At 35.3% G+C, this 20,102-nt stretch overlaps 1 protein-coding gene across 3 annotated transcripts in view; it reads left to right on the top strand.

Moving 5' to 3' along the window:
• NEDD4 (NEDD4 E3 ubiquitin protein ligase) overlaps positions 1–20,102 on the top strand; it is a 193,319-nt gene that overhangs the window by 35,769 nt on the left and 137,448 nt on the right. For all 3 annotated transcript variants that reach the window (XR_007475551.1, XM_049705989.1, XM_004274657.3), the window contains 3 exons: positions 7,872–7,945; positions 15,532–15,610; positions 15,713–15,751. Coding sequence is in view for 2 of the 3 variants with exons in the window: in XM_049705989.1 (XP_049561946.1) it covers positions 7,872–7,945; positions 15,532–15,610; positions 15,713–15,751 (192 nt within the window). In the remaining variant the exon portion in view is untranslated. The remainder of the gene's footprint in view (positions 1–7,871; positions 7,946–15,531; positions 15,611–15,712; positions 15,752–20,102) is intronic.

The raw sequence follows: 20,102 nt of genomic DNA on the forward strand, positions 1-20,102 counted from the left end.
TCCCTATCCCACCCCTCTAGGTGGTCACAAAGCATGAACTGATCTCCCTGTGCTATGCGGCTGCTTCCCACTAGCTATCTATTTTACATTTGGTAGTGTATATATGTCCATGCCACTCTGTCACTTCATCCCAGCTTACCCTTCCCCGTCCCTGTGTCCTCAAGTCCGTTCTCTACATCTGCATCTTTATTCCTGTCCTGACCCTAGGTTCTTCAGAACCTTTTTTTTTGTTGTTTTATTTATTTTTTTTGCTGTACACGGGCCTCTCACTGTTGTGGCTTCTACCGTTGCGGTCCGGACGCGCAGGCTCAGCGACCATGGCTCACGGGCCCAGCCGCTCCTCGGCATGTGGGATCTTCCTGGACCGGGGCACGAACCCACGTCCCCTGCATCGGCAGGTGGACTCTCAACCACTGCGCCACCAGGGAAGCCCAGAACCTTTTTTTTTTTTAATTCCATATATATATGTTAGCATACGGTATTTGTTTTTCTCTTTCTGACTTCACTCTGTATGATAGACTCTAGGTCCATCCACCTCACTAGAAATAACTCAATTTCGTTTCTTTTTATGGCTGATTTTTTTGATTGGGTTGTTTTTTTTGATATTGAGCTGCATGAGCTGCTTGTATATTTTGGAGATTAATCCTTTGTCAGTTGTTTCATTTGCAAATTTTTCTCCCATGCTGAGGATTTTCTTTTCATCTTGTTTATGTTTTCCTTGGCTGTGCAAAAGCTTTTAAGTTTCATTAGGTCCTATTTGTTTACTTTTGTTTTTATTTCCATTTCTCTAGGAGGTGGGTCAAAAAGGATCTTGCTGTGGTTTATGTCATGGAGTGTTCTGCCTATGTTTTCCTGTAAGAGTTTTATAGTATCTAGCCTTACATTTAGGTCTTTAATCCATTTTGAGTTTGTTTGTTTGTTTGTTTTTTGCGGTACGCTGGCCTCTTACTGTTGTGGCCTCTCCCATTGCGGAGCACAGGCTCCGGACGCGCAGGCTCAGCGGCCATGGCTCACGGGCCCAGCCGCTCCGCGGCATGTGGGATCTTCCTGGACCGGGGCACGAACCCGTGTCCCCTGCATTGGCAGGCGGACTCTCAACCACTGCACCACCAGGGAAGCCCTTTTTTGAGTTTATTTTTGTATACGGTGTTAGGGAGTGTTCTAATTTCATTCTTTTACATGTAGCTGTACAGTTTTCCTAGCACCACTTATTGAAGAGGCTGTCTTTTCTCCATTGTATATTCTTCCCTCCTTTATCAAAGATAAGGTGACCATATGTGTGTGGGTTTACCTCTGGACTTTCTATCCTGTTCCATTGATCTATATTTCTGTTTTTGTGTCAGTACCATACTGTCTTGATTACTGTAGCTTTGTAGTATAGTCTGAAGTCAGGGAGCCTGATTCCTCCAGCTCCATATTTCTTTCTCAAAATTGCTTTGGTTATTCTGGGTCTTTTGTGTTTCCATACAAATTGTGAAATTTTTTGTTCCAGTTCTGTGAAAAATGCCATTGGCAGTTTGATAGGGATTGCATTGAATCTGTACATTGCTTTGGGTAGTATAGTCATTTTCACAATGTTGATTCTTCCAATCCAAGAACATGGTATATCTCTCCATCTGTTTGTGTCATCTTTAATTTCTTTCATCAGTGTCTCATAGTTTTCTGCATACAGGTCTTTTGTCTCCTTAGGTAGGTTTATTCCTAGCTATTTTATTCTTTTTGTTGCAATGGTAAATGGGAGTGTTTCCTTAATTTCTCTTTCAGATTTTTCATCATTAGTGTATAGGAACGCAAGAGATTTCTGTGCATTAATTTTGTATCCTGCTACTTTACCAAATTCATTGATTAGCTCTAGTAGTTTTCTGGTGGCATCTTTAGGATTCTCTATGTATAGTATCATGTCATCTGCAAACAGTGACAGTTTTACTTCTTTTCCGATTTGGATTCCTTTTATTTCTTTTTCATCTCTGATTGCTGTGGCTGAAACTTCCAGAACTGTGTTGAATAATAGTGGTGAGAGTGGGCATCCTTGTCTTGTTCCTGATCTTAGTGGAAATGGTTTCAGCTTTTCACCTTTGAGAATGATGTTGGCTGTGGATTTGTCATATATGACCTTTATTATATTGAGATAAATTCACTCTATGCCTACTTTCTGGAGAGTTTTTTTTTATCATAAATGGTGTTGAATTTTGTTGAAAGCTTTTTCTTCATCTATTGAGATGATCATATGTTTTTTATCCTTCAGTTTGTTAATATGGTATATCACATTGTTTGATTTCTGTATACTGAAGAATCCTTTCCTTCCTGGGGTAAACCCCACTTGATCATGGTTTATGAGCCTTTTAATGTAGAGCAGGATATTTAATTCAGCTGATTTGCCTGTCTCCTAGCTATGTCTGTTGTTAAGAATATTCTACAGCACCTGGAGACATGTAAGATTGCTGATTCGAATTGCTAAACCCACTGTTCTACTGAATCGATGTTACTGACCTCTTCCTTCTTGAAGCTTCTATTTAGTCTGGTTCCCATCTCAATCCTGTTGAAGTTTTAAGAAGATAAATGAATGTAAGGCTAAGAGGTCTGCAAATAAATGACAGGAGGAAGACACAGAACAGACAAATGGTAAAAGGGTTTGATAAGACTTTTATGGAATAAATATGTCTGTAGCTCAACATAACCTCCTGGCCTGACCCAAATGTCTGGCTTCTGTCGTGTGAGCCATGTTGGGGCAATGAAGAGAGTAATGTGAACAAACAATCATGTTAGTGCATATGGATTCCTTAATGAAGATCTCCTCTTTCAGAGTAAAAGAGTCAATTGAAATATAATCATAGCTGCCTTTAATTGAATGCTTGCTCTATGCTGGGCTCCAGGTTCTGTGTTCTCAATGCTTTGGCTGTAATTGTCATAACAGTCCTGCAAAACTAGGTAATGCTCTCCCCATTTTACAGACAGGAAATCTGAGATTGCGACTTGCTCAAGGACTTATCTCAGTAGGTAGCAGATCTGGGATCAAAACCCAGAACTCTTTTGTAACAAAGACATGGTCTTTCCTCTGTCCTACTGCACATAGTTGCTCAAATAAAAGAATGTAACAGAAGAGATTCTTTCTCAGCAAGATGATGAATGGAACATGTGCAAAATTAACTTGTAATTGTTCCTCTGTTCTTCCAGATCTTCTGTCTTTTTTTTTTTGTTCTTGTAGCTTTTAGGTGGACCTATGAAGTACTTGAATTCTGTATTTGCTTGACAAATATTTGTTGAACTCTTACTATATGTAAGGTGTTTGAGTCAGGCTATGAGGCTATAACGATGGACAGCAGACTTTACTGAATTTACAGCGTAGAGGGAGAGAGGGCCATTAAATATATAATCACACATCAATGTTTTATAAATGTTTTGAAGGAAAAGGAGTGGAAGATAAAAATATATAACAGGAAAGAAAAGAATTAATCTTATATGGAGGAGGGGAGAGAGTATGAGGAAAAGCTGAGGAAGTAGACTAAGGATGGATAGGAGTTAGCCAGGCAGTAGAGGAAAAAAGCCTTCTAGGTAAATAGAACTGCATGTGTATAAGATGAAATGGAGTGGAACATAAAGAAGGCTAGAGTGTTGGAGAGAGAGGGATGGTATCAGGAGGTGAATCTGTAGAGGAGAGGAGAGCAGAACCCAGTCAGGCAGGGCCTGAAGGCCGTTTATTAAGGATTTTGTATTGGATCCCAAGTGGAATGGAAACTCACTAAATGCCTGTGTGAGCATACACACATCATCATCATCATCATTATCATCATTAACATTGCTATTTTTTTAATAATTTTTTTCCTCATGCAGTTAACATTTTTTTTGCTTGTTATTTCTTCATTTCTTCCTGCCCCTCTGACTTTCCATCTGTGATAACTTTTTTTCTGCCTGAAGTACATCCTCTAGAATTTCTTTCAGTGAATGTTTCCTGCTAATGAACTTCCTTGGTTTTTGTTTTTGGCTGAAAATGACACATCTTTGCCTGCAATTTACAACCTTTCTATTTTGCTTTCAAAAGTCAGTAAAGCTGTCTTGTGAGTGCAAGGGGAGGATTCCAGCTTTAGTGAAGAGCCCTGATCTGCTTGAGGATAATGTCTCTTTTTTGATTAAGGAAAAGATGTTTCATTTTTGTTTCTTTTTTACTCATTTGGGTACTATCCAGAATTCTGTTAATAATACTTTTAATATCATGATTCTAAAATTACTTAAGAGTTTGGTCTCTAGTTGCAACATACATGTTCTTCTCCTTCATTTTCAAAGATGTTGTGAGATGTGATCTCTGCTTATGGATGTGATTGAAGAGAGCTGTTTGGACAATTTTCTATCATAAATTTCTAAAATGAAGTTAAATGAATGCAAGTAAGCGGCATTTCTTATTTAATTTTATGAAAGAATCTTAAATCACTGTAGCGTTACATCATTTAACCACAGCATCTAAAGTAAGTAGTTCTCATCTTTGTGGTGGGAAATGCAAGGATAAAGTGTAAAAGTTGAATGTATCTGTGACTGCAAGTTATCATCCCCTGGAATTGTTTTTAGTTAACGCTTGCCACATTTTTCTTCCGGAGACTTCTGGGGGATAGTTTCAGTAGAGGCTAACACGGATGATTTTAAGTCAGGAGCTCCACAAATATGGATTAACTTTTTTAGAGAGGTATGATAATTCCTTTCCTCAATTAAGGTCATGTACAAATTATAAACACTTGTCTGCACTTAGAAAAGGTAAGATTATTCACTGAGGGCACCTTTGATTATACTTTACCACTTGAAAAAAATTTTACTTATTAAGTCATCAGAGAAAAGATTGCTGATTTTCAGAATCAGTCCTACTATAAAGTATAGCCACTTTCCAGTCAACTGGTATGGGAGAATTCAGCTGTAGGGCCAATAGAATATTTTAATTGGCCTAATTATTCAATGACCTTACAGGAAAAAAATGGTAGTTCTGTAAATCTCTTCAAATTTTTGGAAATCAGTTCCCACAGAAAGCTGAAATTTCAGTTTATGTTTTCCTCTCTGATTTTCAATTCTATCTTTATTTCTGATACTTGAGGATTTCTCTTCTTACTTGCAAGATCAGCTGTATATTTAATTATATTTGGTGATGGAGGAAAGTTATAAAATATCTAGCATCTCTAGTCAAGGATTTTTGTGTTATCTGAATTTGTCATCTGAGCTTTGAAGCTGATAGAATATTTCTGTTATCATATTTATTCAATGAAACCTCCAGGAATAAGGGTGGGTCTAAGTATTTAGAAATGGAAGAAGATTGAAATAAATACCCTATGATATGTATATTTTCCCCCACCCAGATCTATCCTCAGAAAGGAATATGACCTACTACTTGCTGATGGAATAATTTTATTATTTTTTAAAATTTTTATGCAGTTTTAAAAGGTTACTTTCCATTTAGTTATTACAGAATATTGGCTATATTCCCCATGATGTACAATACATCCTTGAGCCTATCTTACACCCAATGGTTTGTGCCCCACACTCTTATATTGCCCCTCCCTGCCTCTCCCCACTGGTAACCACTAGTTTGTTCTCTATATCTGTCTGCTTCTTTTTTGTTTTATTCAGTAGTTTGTTGTATTTTTTAAGATTCCACATATAAGTGATATCAAACAGTATTTTTCTTTCTCTGTGTGACTCATTTCACTTAGTATAATGCCCTGCAAGTCCACCCATGTTGCTGCAAATGGCAAATTTTCGTTCTTTTTTATGGCTGAATAGTATTCCAGTGTGTGTGTGTGTGTGTGTGTGTGTGTGTGTGTGTGTGTGTACCACATTTTCTTCCCATTCATCTGGCTGATGGAATAATTTTAGAATAAAATCAGTTAGATTGCTCTCTGTTGGGCAACATTTATTTCACATTTGTTGATCTTATAAATGCTACTGTGAATACTGTTGTACTTATGGCCTTGTGTACATGAGTGAGAGTTTATCTAGGGGTTATATCTAAAAGTGCAATTCCTGGGTTATTGATTTAGAACTTTTAGTAGATATTGCCAAATATCTCTTCAAAGTTATTCTTCAGTTTATACCCCCACCAACAGTGTATTAGAGTTCTCTCTTGTGCTTGCTTTGGCAGCACTTACACTAGAGGTCTCTTTTATTACTGGTGAAATTGAGGATCTTTTTATGTGTTTATTGGCCATTCTCTATGATTTCTTGTATTATGTTGTTTAAACTTCACTTAGTGGCTTTTAGGAGTTCTTTATATAATCTGGATAATCATAATTTGTCCATGGTGTATATATTTTAGATATTTCCACCCCGTGTGTCCCCTTGTCTTTTCATTTTGTTCATGGCATCTTTTTCCATATGAAATATATAAACATAATTTTAGTGTCAAATCTAACAATTTTTTCCATTAGAGTTTGTATTGTTTTAATCCTTTCCTACTCCAATGTCAGAAATATTCTAAAGTATCTTATGAAATTTTTAAAGTTTTCTTTTTCACTTTTAGAATTTGATGTATCTGCAATTTGTTTTTAGATATAGTATAAGATAGTGATCAAATGCTATAGTTTACCTCTTTACTCATTTTCACTTTTCCATATGAATTTTAGAATCATTTGTTAAGATCTATGAAATAATTCAAGGAGGGGAGTTGAAATTGTATTGAATTTATAATTTACTTTGGAGAAAACAGATAATAATATTAAATATTTACTTCCATGAACACAGTGAATTTCTTCATTTATTTATATTTTTCTTATTTTCTTCAATAATTTACAAATTTTATCCATAAAGGTTTTTGACTTTTATTAATTTTATTTCAATGTATCTAACAGTTTTGCTTACTTGTGAATTTTTTAAATGTGTATTCTGTTTTATAGTATTTTTTTACTCACCTTTTTATTTGAAAAATTTCAAATCTATGAGACAATAAAAAGAATAGTATAATGAACACTTGATTACCCATCAGCTAGATCCATAAATTGGTAACATTTTGCTTATTCCTTTTATTTCCATACACACACACATACGCTCATGTTCAACTTTTTGTTTGCTGAGCCATTTAAGAGTAAGTTGCAGACTTTATCTTACTTTGTCCCTAAATACTTAAATATGTATCTCTTAAAAGTAAGACATTCTGGGGCTTCCTTGGTGGCACAGTGGTTGAGAGTCCGCCTGCCGATGCAGGGGACATGGGTTCGTGCCCCAGTCTGGGAAGATCCCACATGCCACAGAGTGGCTGGGCCCGTGAGCCATGGCCGCTGAGCCTGCGCGTCTGGAGCCTGTGCTCTGCAACAGGAGAGGCCCCAACAGTGAGAGGCCCGCATACCGCAAAAAAAAGAAAAAAAAAAGTAAGACATTCTTATATAAAACCTCATGATACTATTATGATACCCAAGAAATTTAATGTTTCCTACATTAAAATATCAATACATTATAGTTTTATTTAATATATAGTTTACTGAAAGGGATTTTTAAAATAATTACCTAAGTAATTATTACAAATGATTATGAACTCTAAATTTTGTGTTATCCTGTACCTAGCAACAATGATAAATCTATATCAGTTCCAATAATTTGGCTTTAGATTTTCTTGGAAGCAATGATAAATTCTTAGTCATTATAACAATTTGGCTCTAGCTTTTTTGGCTTTTCTTTGTAGATAATCAAGTCATTACAAATAACAATATAGTTTTTATTTTCCTTTATATAGCTTTTAATCAAATTAATTCCTGAAAAAGATTCTTCCAGTTAATTTTAATATCCTGTTACCTTATTTGAGATATATATATATATATACACATACACACACACATATATAAAGATAATGTGTCTTGAGTAAGTTATAAATATATGAAAATAAAATATAAATTTTTGTATTTTAGGAAACTTCCCAAATTGTGAGGGTAAAAGTTATAGCTGGAATAGGCCTTGCCAAAAAGGATATCTTGGGAGCTAGGTAAGTGTAAGAAGTTATATGTAAGTTATGTAAGAAGTAATAAGTTTTAAAAATTTGTATTTATTAATTAGTTTTTTTCCAAACTTTGGTTAGATGAAAAATTGAGTAATATTATTAGTAAGCTGTTTTATGAGGTAGAATAATGTTTCTAGTTGGTGGTTTACTAAATTCCTTGACATCTGAATTGCAGGGTTTGTGAACTTAGGCAAAGGTATAACTGAGAGTGGTAGTTATAAGATACATTATTGAGTTCTGTTTCTGAGAATCAGTAAAATTCTAACAGACGAATCCTTTTGCAGATAACAACCATAAACTCTGAACATATTATAAAAACCAGCAAGTTAAAGGCAGTGGAGAGCGAACAGAGCAGGTAGAGAGTCTAGTGGAGAGTCCATGTTTGGAGGTGTGGAGTTGTACTGAGTGAGTCTCCAATTTTATGAATTAGTCTGAGGCCACATGGAATCAGAACATGGAAAAATTATAATATTCATAGCCTGGGAAATCAGAAGACTTACTCTGAAGAAAACATGACAATGGTGGGGATTCTGGAAGGGAAAGAACTGGAGAGGAAATTCCCAAACTATGTCCACTGACATTTTGGCTGACCCTGAATCACACACATGATAGCAGATTCAAAACAACTCATTGGAGGACAAAAGATCTGAACAGAGATCAGGGTTGCTGCCCAAGAAACAGAGCTTGTGGTTCTTGTCCAAGTAAGATAATTAATTACATGATAAAAACAAACAAATTCTCATCAAAGAGAAAGTACAGTATCCACAGTCTCCACAATTTAACATTTATAATGTCTAAGATCTAATCCAAAGCTATGTAATTTATAAAAAGCCAGGAAAACGAAACACATTCTCAGTAGAGAAAAGAAAATATGCTCACAATAAGTCAAAAGATTGGAAATCTCAGGAATGAAATAGAACCCATAAAAAATGAAAATTCTAGAACTGAAAAATATAATATTTGAAATTAAAATTCTTGGATGAAATTAATAGCAGAATGGAGATGACGAGGAAAAATTAATTGAACTTAAAGACAGATCAATAGAAATGATTTCCCAGCCAGAGATGAGAGAGAAACAAAGATTTAAAAATTTTTTTAAGTGAACAGAGCCTCAGGGACTTGTTAGATAATATTGAACAGTCTAACATACATTTACCTGGAGTCCTAGAAATAGAGGAGAGAGAATGAGGCAAAATGTTGTTTGAAGAAGTAATGGCCAAATTTTTTCCAAATTTGATGAATGACACAAGTTTATAGTACCAAAAAAACACCAAGCAGGATAAACACTGAGAAGAACATACTGAGGCACATAATAGTCAAGCTGTTGAAAACAAAGTATAAAGAAAACTTCTGACAGAAGAAACTCAGAAAATGACAAATTACATACAAGGGACCTATAATTCAGTTGAGTACTGACTTCTCACCAGAAACTATGGAGGCCAGAAGAAAATGGAACAATAGAATAGCTGTCAATCTAGAGTTCTGTACTATATTCAGTGAAAATATTCTTCAGGATGATGACAAAATAACATTTTCAGATAAAAGAAAACTATGAGACTTTGTCATTGGCAGACCAGCACTATAATAAAAGCTAAAGAAAATTCTCCCAGCTAAAGAGGTAGATACAAGATGGAAATTCAGATCCTCAGAAAGGAATGAAGAGCATCAGGAATGGTAAATATCTAGAAACATGTGAAAGACTTTTTGCTCTTTTCATCATAATTTTTTAGAAAAAACATATGCCTGTTTATATCACAACTTACTGTTTTGTATTGTATTGTGTTATATGTATTGGAATACATATAACAACTATGGCATAAAGGACAGGGATGGTATGCATTATGAACCTTTTTAGTAGAGTTTACTATATTAAGTGTAAGTGGAATAAAAAGTAAGCATGTATATTGTAATACCTAGATAAATCACTAAAAAATAATGTAGGGCTTCCCTGGTGGCGCAGTGGTTGAGAGTCCACCTGCTGATGCAGGGGACACGGGTTCGTGCCCCAGTCTGGGAAGATCCCACATGCCGCAGAGCGGCTGGGCCCGTGAGCCATGGCCGCTGAGCCTGCGCATCCAGAGCCTGTGCTCCGCAACGGGAGAGGCCACAGCAGTGAGAGGCCCGTGTACCGCAAAAAAAATAAAAATAAAAGAATAAATAAAATAATGTAAAGAATTACAGATTAAAAAGCAATAGAAATTTTAAAATGAAATTCTTGAAAAAATAAAATAGTTAAACAAAAGGCCAGGAAAAGAACAAATGATCAAAAAAGAGAGAGAGAGAGAGAAAGGGGAGAGGGAAGAATAGAAAACTAGTAATAATTTGATACACCTAAATCTAATCATAACAATAATTACATTAAACATTAATGGACTAAGGTGAATATGAGGTAGAAGTTATTAGAATGTATTGAAAAAGAAGACCCAACTAAATGCTGTCTATAAATGATGCACTTAAAATATAAAGACACAGGTAAGTTGAAAGAGAAGGGATGCATAGCCATACAAACAAGCATGTGAAGACTGAAGTGGATATTTTAATATCTGATAAAAGAGATTTCAACACAAAAATTATTTCCAGATATTTCACAACAATATAAGAATAAATTCATCAAGAAGATAAAACAATCATAAAGTTGTATGTTCCTGCCAAGAGAACTTGAAAATATACGAAGCAAAAGTTGACAGAATTAGAGGGAGAGAGAAAAAATTCCACAATCATAGTTGGAAACATTAGCTCTCTCTCAGCAGTTAATAAAACAAGATTAAAAAAAAAAAACAAGAACAGTAAGTTGAACAATATTATGAACTTCGATGCAAAGAACACTTCCTAACAACCGCCAAATACACATTCTTTTCAAGTGCACATGGTATATTCACATTATTTATCGATTGCTGCACAACTATAATTACCTCAAATTTAGCAGCTTAGAAGAACACATTATTTATGATTTCATAGTTTCTGCGGGTCACAGAGTCTGTGCATGGTTTAACTGGGTCGTCTGCTTCAAGGTCTTGAAAATCTGCAATCAGGCATTGGCCAGGGCTGTGGTTTCATCTGAGGCTTGTTTGGGGAAGCATACACTTCCAAGCTCATGTGGTTGTTGGCAGCATTCAATTCTTTCAGACTGCCAGACTGAGGGCTTCAGTTTTTTGCTGGCTGTCAGCCAGAGGCCATCCTAAGTTTCTTGTCACATGGCCTTCATATGACAGCTCACAGGATAGCAGCTTGCTTCTTCAAAGCTATCATAGGAGAGAAAGTCTCCTAGCAAGATGGGTTACGATCTTTTGTAATGTAACCACATACATTTTGTCACTTTTGATATAATTATTCATTAGACTACACAATCCTTCCCGCATTTACGAGGAGGGGACCACAAAAGGCATGAACATTAGGAGGTGGGGATAAAAGAAGCCACCCTAGAGTCTGTCTGCCATATTATGCTGGGCAATAAAACAGTAAATCAAACAAGTGCAAAATTTACATTATTTTCAAGGGCATATGGTACATTCACCAATATAGGCGATGTGTAAGACCACAGGACGAATCTCAAGAATTTAGAAAAGATTTAAATCATATAGAGATGTTCTCTGATAACAGTGGAATTAAGTTAAAAACCAATAACATCCCAAATATTTGGAAATAAAACAATACACTTTGTTTTGTTTATAAGTCAAAGAAGGAATCAAAAGATAAATTAGAAAACATTTTGAACTGAATGAAATTAAAATATAGCAACATCAAAATTTGTGAGATGCAGCTAAAGTATTAGAGGAAAATTTATAGTTTTAAAATGTTTAACTTAGAAAAGGAGTAAGATCTAAACTTAGTAAAGGAGTAAGATCTAAATGAATGGCTTGAGTTCTGAGATTAAGAAATCAGAAAAAAGAAGGGCAAATTAATTCCAAAGTAAGTAGAAGGAAGAAAATAATGATAAGGGCAGAAATTAGTGAAATAGAAAATGGACAATGATAGGAAAAAATCATTGAAATGAAAAGCTCATTCCTTGAAGGGATCAATAAAAATTTTAAACTTCAAGCTAGACCAATCAAGAGCAAAAAAGAGAGAAGGCACAAATTACCATAATGGAACAAAAGCAGAGGCATTGCTATAGACCCTATGGAAATGAAAAAGACAGAAAGGGAACACTGTGCACAACTTCATGCCAATAAAGAATCATGCACAACTTAAATGAAGTAGACAAAATCTTTGAAAGATAGAAATTACCAAAACTGATCACAGAAGAAATAGAAAACTTCAGTAGCCCTATATTGAACCATATATAGCAATATATGATCAGGTGGGATTTTTCCTATGAATATAAGGTTTGTTCAACATTTGAAAAAAGTCAACCACTGTAAATCATCACAGTAATATAGCACAGAAGGAAAAAAATGCATGATCATTCAATAGGTGTAGAAAGTACATTTGTCAACGTTCAACACCCTTTTGTGATAAAAACTCTCAACAAACTAATAATAAAATGCAGAATTAGTTTAACATATGAAAATTAATCAATGTAATATACAATATTAATAGAATAAAAGAAAAACATGATCATTTCAATAAAAACAACAAAAGCATCTGACAAAATTCAGTACCCAATCATGATACAAAGTCTTAGCAAACTAGGGATAGATGGGAGTTGTAGACATGATTAAGGTTTTCCGTGAGAAAGACAATAGCTAATATCATGCCCAGTGATGACAGTCTGAATGCTTAAACTTAAACTCAGGAAGTCTGAATGCTTAAACTTAAACTCAGGAATAAGAAGCTCACATTCAGTTCAACACTGTACTGGATGTCCTAGCCAAGTAATATGACTAGGAAAAGAAATAAAAATAATGCAGACTGAAAAGGAAGAAACTTTTTACTTGTAGACCGTCTGATCATGTACATAGAAAACCCTAAGGAATCTCAAAGAAGCTGCTAGAACTAAAATATAAGGCCACAAGATACAAAGCCAGTGTACCAAAATTAGTCATATTGTTATATCCTATCAATCAATTAACAATTGGAAAATGAATTTTTAAAATCTCTGTTTACAATAATATAAAAATTTAAAACTTAGAAGTAAATTTAACAAAAGATTTGCAAGCACTGTACACTGAAAACTATAAAACATTCCTGAGCAAAACTGAAGATCTAAATCGATGGATAAATATTTTCATATTCATGGATTGGCAGATTCATTATTGTTAGAGTTGTATTTCTCTCCAAATTGAATAGATTTGGCTCAATCCCAATCAAAATCCCTGCCATGTTTTTTTTTTTTGAGAAATGGATAAGCTGATTCCAGTATTGTTATGGAAAGTCAAAGGACATAGAATAGCCAAAACAATTTTGAAAAAGAAGAACATAGGTGGAGAACTTTTGCTACATAATTTCAAGACTTTTATACAGCTATAGGTAATCAAGACAAAGTAGCATTGGCATGAGAACAGATATATTGTTCAGTGGACTAGAATAAAGAGTGTAGAAGTACACACACACACCCACACACATACACATAGACATGTATATGGTCAGTTGCTTTAAGCATTAAGGTAATTCAACAGAAAGGATAGTCTTTTAAGTACATGATACTAGAACAACTGGTTATCTATATGGAACAAAATGAAGCTCTTTCCTTATCACACATAATATAGAAAATTAATAAGAGCTAAAATTAATAAACTTCTAGAAGAAGACATAGGAGAAAATATTTGCTCTACTGAGTTACACAAAGATTTCTTGAATGGAACTCAAAAAATATGAACCTAAAATTTAGAAAGAAAAATGTTGAAACAGACTTCATCAGAATTAAAAACTTTTGTTGTTTGAAAGACACAGTTAAGGAAGGGAAGAGGCAAGCCACAGATTGGGAGAAAATGTTTTCAAAACATATATCTGACAAAGGCCTTTAATTCACAGTATATAAAGACCTCTTACAACTCAATAATAATATGATAAAATGGCCAATTAAAAATAGGCAAAACTCTTGAACAGACATTGTCTGTGGACTGTCCAAGTGGAAGTGTCTAGCTGGGTGGCGAGATCAGGAATATATATTTATATTTATGTTTTATATTTATATTTGACAGGATGTAGTTAGTTGTTAAAACCATGGATGAGATTGTGAAGGAAATATGTAGAGAGAACAAAAGGGAGAACCAGAAGGGACTTGTGTCATGAAAGCTAAACGAGATGAGCTTCAAGGAGTAAACGGTCAGTATTATCAAACCTACAGAGGACCAGTAAAATAAGTGCCTAGAAAGTGTCTATTGTTTTAGCAAGATTGGTGACTTTTCAAGGAATGGATCTGAAGGAAAGAGGTGGAAACCAGATTATAGGGCTGTGAAGAGCACTGGGAGTTGAGGAAATGAAGAAAGAGAGGTCGTATGCCATCACGGTTAAGCGCAGGGCCTCTGGAACCAGGTGCTTGAGTTTCAGTTCTTGCTTTTCCGCTTCCTAGCTGTGTGATCTGGGATGAGTTGACTTACCTCTCTGTGTAAAAGAGAGATAATAATCATACCTACCTCATAGGTCGTTATAAGGATTCCAAAATTTATATATATAAACTGTTTAGAACAGTGCCTGGCACAGAGTAATTGCTATATAAATGTTAATTATTATTATTACAGATTATTCTCTTGGAAAGTTTGAGACAGAAAGAAAAGAAATCTAGTTTGCTTTGCTGGAGGCAGGAAGGAGAGTCAAGGAGTTGGGCGGGTTTAATAACATTTCTATGACTGGAAAAACCTAGGTCAAAGAAAAGCTGGAGATATAAAAGGGAGAAGTCAAAATAGATGACGTAAGGTTCCAGAGGAAGTGGGAGGAAACTGGACAAGGGCGATTGGGTGAAATACCAGCATCACTGAGGTTAGGGGTAAGATGGGCTCTGATAAATACCAGAATGTTGGGAGTATTACAATGACTTTGATTTTTGTCAATTAAAGTAAAAGGTAAGGTTGTATAAGGAAATGGGAGGAGGGAGTTTGTGGTGGAGAATGGTGGGTACTTGGGATCCCCAAGAGACATGGGAGAAATTTGACCATGGACAAGTAAAATGTCTAAAGTCTTTTGCTTTGCAAACCTAAATATCACAAGGTTTTCCTTCTCCATGTCTCTTTGTACAAGGGGTTACATGTCATATAATTATTTTGAACTGAAGCACTTTGCCTTTATTTTGTAAAAAGAGTTTATACCCGTGAGATAACTTGGAGCAACCTGAGGTCTTGCAAAGCTATTCTTGAGAATCATTGAATCAACCTTCTTAACCCAAAAGAGGAAGACATGTAATAAAGATAAAACAAAACTTCAAAAATCTTAAGAGGTTGGAAATCATTAAATTGTGATTAAAAGGTTTTCTTTCTAATTCTTTGTCTATTTCACTAACATCGTATTTCAGCTTTTTAACAAAATGCAAAGATTGCTGTAATTACTTACCCCTGCCTAAGGATCCCTTACTTTTAAGTGTAGGAAGTAATTGTGGAAATTGTTAACAAGGAAAATTCTGTGATTTTTACAGTTCGAGTAACCTGAGTTTGGGAATAAGCAACAATTAACTTTTTTTTTTTAAATTTTAACAGTGATCCTTATGTGAGAGTGACGTTATATGACCCAGTGAATGGAGTTTTTACAAGTGTGCAAACGAAAACCATTAAAAAGGTTAGACTTAGCAGTATTCAAATTTTTCAAAAATATACTTTGTTTTATTTTTATATGACAAAATATTAAACAGTTAGTTATAATATGTTTATTGTCTTTTAGACTTTGAATCCAAAATGGAATGAAGAAATATTATTCAGAGTAAGTATGCATTTTATTTCATTATAACAACAAAGATTTTTCTCAGTAGGTTAGAATGATAAGTTCTCACTTACAGTATTCTTAAATGTATCTTGTAAGAATTTGTAAAAATTTAAAAGACTTAAATCTAGGTATCCCCATTTTGACATGGCCCTGGAACCATTTATCTTATTATGAAAAACATATGTAAGGTAATGAAGAGGTAAAGGATAATTGTAAACCTGGAATTATCTTATTCTAATTTAATTCTGATTTAGAGAACAGTCTTATTCGAATTTTGCAGAGTTTGATTTTAAAGATGATGCAATATTTGTGTCTCTCCAGTCATTTGTTTATTTATTTATTTATTTTTGGCTGTGTTGGGTGTTTGTTGCTGCACACAGGCTTTCTCTGGTTGCGGTGAGCGGAGGCTACTCTTCGTTGCAGTGCACAGGCTTCTCATTGTGGTGGCTTCTCTTGTTGTGAAGCACGGGCTCTAGGCACGTGGGCTTCAGTAGTTATGGCATGCAGGCTCAGTAGTTGTGGTGCATGGGCTTAATTGCTCCACAGCACGTAGCACCTTCCCGGACCAGGGATCGAACCCACGTCCCCTGCATTGGCAGGCGTATTCTTAACCACTGCGCCACGAGGGAGGTCCCCAGTCTTTTGTTAAATATACTGATCCAGGCAAGAGATGATGAAGGCCTACCAACAAGTGGATACATTTCTTCTTATACACCCTCCAGTCACATTCCTGCCTTCCTCCTCACCCCACCTCACTATCCCATAAGAGCAAACTCCAGTCAGCACTTATTTCAGGTTTCAGGAGGGCCCTCAAACTGACAATGACATGTATATGGGAACAATGATTCATATAACTATGGATTTCTCATCAGAAACTGTGATGAAACAGGGTAATTAAGGTAGCAAAGAAAAAAGAATAGTCAACTCCAAATTCTATATCTAACAAAAATATCCTTCAGGAATGACAGTGTGATAAAGGTATTCTAAGCTGAGGAAAAATACGAGGATTATACTTGGAAAACTAAATGCTCTTCTCTCAGTAATTGGTAGGATAAGTAGACAAAAAATTCAGTAAAGATACGGAAGTCCTGAACAACATGATCAAATCACTTTTATTTAATTGACATTTATAGACTTTCCACCCAACAGCAGCAAAACACATGGTCTTTAAAATTGCACATGGAATATTTACTGAGTATGCTGGGCCAAAACCCAAACCTCAACAATATTAAAAGAATTTAAATCATGCAAAGTATGGTCTCTGATTATAATGGAATTAAAGTACAAATTAGTAACACAAAAATATCTGAAAAATCCCCAAATATTTGGAAGTTAAACAACACACTTCTAAGTAATCCATGAGTCAAATAAGAATTGTCAAGAGGGATTAGAAGATATTTTAATAGAATGAAATAAAAATACAGCATCAAATGGATAAAGAAGATGTTATATACATATACACAATGGACTACTACTCAGCCATAAAAGAGAATGAAATAATGCCATTTGCAGCAACATGGATGGACCTAGAAATTATCATACTAGGTGAAGTAAGTCAGAAAGAGAAAGACAAATACCATATGGTATCATTTATATGTGGAATCTAAAATATGACACAAACAAACTTATTTACAAAATAGAAACAGATTCAAAGACATACAAAACAAGCTTATGGTTACCAAAGGGGAAAGAGGGTGGAGAAGGGATAAATTAGGAGTTTGGGATTAGCAGATACAAACTACTATATATAAAACAGATAAAGAACAAGGTCCTACTATATAGCACAGGGAACTATGTTTAGTATCCTGTAATAAACCATAATGTAAAAGAATATGAAAAAGAAAAAAAATATATATATATATCTGAATCACCTTGCTGTACACCAGAAACTAACACAACATTGTAAATCAACTGTACTTCAGTAAAAAAAAAAAAAAATCAAAATTTGTAGGATGCAGCTAAAGCGATGCTTAGAGAAAAATATATAGCATTAAATTATATTAGAAAAGAAGAAAGGTCTTGAACCATTAATCTAAGGTTCCACCTGAAGAAACTAGAAAGTAGCATCATTACAGAACCAACAGACATTAAATGGAAAATAAGGGATATTATGAACAATTCTGTGCCCATAAATTCAATAACTTAGATAAAATGGATCAATTCCTTTAAAGACATACCCATCAAAACTTTAATAGGAAATAAATTACCTGAAAAGTTTATCTCTTAAAGAGATTGCATTTGAAGTTAAAAACCATCCAACAAAGAAGACTTTGAGCCCAGGTAGTTCCACTGGTTGAATTCTACCACGCATTTGATGAATAAATAATTCCAATTCTATGCAATGTCTTACTGAAACTAGAAGAGGAAGGAACATTTCCCAATTTATTCATGAGGCCAGCATTACTCTGATACCAAAACCAGACCAAAGACTTTATAAGAAAATTAAAACTGCAGACCATTAGCCCTCATGATCATAGCCATTCTGTGGTAAGTTTATTAAATTGGGTGCCTTCCATTCTGAAAGGGCCAGTAATTTTTCCTCAAATTACCTGTGGATGTGGATTTGCCTTTCCTGTCTGCAGAACCTCAGGCAGCACAATTATCTGGGGGCTTACAGAATTTGTGTTCATAGGGATGGAATCCATGCAACATTTCATCCTTCCAGGGGACCCAGTTCACAGAGAAGGAGGTGCAGGAATGGGCCCATGACCATGGGATCCATTGGTCACAGCGTTTACCACGCCATCCAGAAGCAGGCAGCCTCACAGAGCACTGGAATGGCCTACTGAAGGCACAACTGAAGCACCAATATGGAGGCAATACTCCGTAAAGATGGGGTACCAGTTTAATCATTTAAACCAAAGACCTAATATGAGGCTGTGTTCACAATGGAAAGAATACACGGTCCAGGAACAAAGGAATAGAAGTAGGAGGGTCCCCACTCACCATCATTTCCAAAGACCCACTGGAGGACTGTGTGCTTCCTGTCCCTAGAACTGTGGGCTCTGCTGAGTTAGAGGTCCAAGTCCCCAGAGGGAGCACTCTCTTTCTAGGGGACATATCAAGGGTTCCATTGAACCACAGTCTATACCTGCTGCCAGGGCACTTGGACTCCTTGTATCCAGGAACCAGCAGGTGATTGAGGCTATTATCTGGTTTCTGTAGGGACCAGACTGGAGAATTAAATGAGCATATTATAGGAACCACTCTTATATCCTTTAGGTCTTTAATGGTGGTACAAATCTATGACATTCCCACTATGTTGCAGTATTTTTGTTGTTTTTTAAACAGCTTTATTAAGATATAATTAACATAACATACAATTCACCCACTCAAAGTGTACAATTCAGTGGTTTTTAGTATATTCACAGGGTTGTTCAACCATCACCAAAATCAATTTTAGAACATTTTCATCACCCCCAAAATAAACCCCAGACCCACCATCTGTCACTTCTCATTTTCCCCCAGGATCTGCCCCTCTTCCCAGGCAACCTCCAAATCTACTTTCAGCCTCTTAAAGAGATTTGCCTATTTTGGACATTTCGTATAAATGATATCATATAATATGTGGCCCTTTGTATCTGGCTTCTTTCACTAAGTGTAATGTTTTCAAGGTTCAACCATGTTGTAGCATGTATCAGTACTTAATTTCTTTTTATTGCCAAATAATATTCCATTATATGGTTAACCACGCTATATTCATGCATCAGTTGGACATCTGAGTTGTTTCCACTTTTTAACTATTATGAATAATGGTGCTATGAACATTTGGATGCAAGTTTTTGTGTGGACATATATTTTCATTTGGGGAGTATATATACCTAGGAGTGGGATTGCTGCACTGAATGAGAAACTGCCAAAATGTTTTCCAAAGTGGCTTTACCGTTTGATATTCCCACCAACAGAGTATGAGAGTTCTCACTTCTCCACATCCTTGACAACACTTGTTATTATCTGACTTTTTATCACAGCCCTCCTAGTGGGTGTGAAATGGTATCTTATTGTGGTTTTGATCTGCATTTCCCTGATGGCTAATGATGTTGTGCATCTTTTCATGAGCTTATTTTCCAGTTGTATATTTTCTTTAGAGAAATGTCTAGTCAGATCCTTTGCCCATTTTATAATTGGGTTATTTGTCTTTTTGTTATTGAGTTGTCATAGTTCTTTATATTTCTAGATACAAGTCCCTTGTCAGATACATGATTTGCAAAAATTTTCTCTCATTCTGTGGGTTGTCTTTTGAATTTATTGATGGTATCCTTTGAAGCACAAAAGTTTTAAGTTTTGATGATGTTCAGTTTCTCTTTTCTTTTGTTCCTTGTGCTTTTGTTGTCATATCTAGTCAGTA

Source organism: Orcinus orca, chromosome 2 (genome assembly GCF_937001465.1).
Source record: "Orcinus orca chromosome 2, mOrcOrc1.1, whole genome shotgun sequence".
NCBI lineage: Eukaryota > Metazoa > Chordata > Mammalia > Artiodactyla > Delphinidae > Orcinus > Orcinus orca.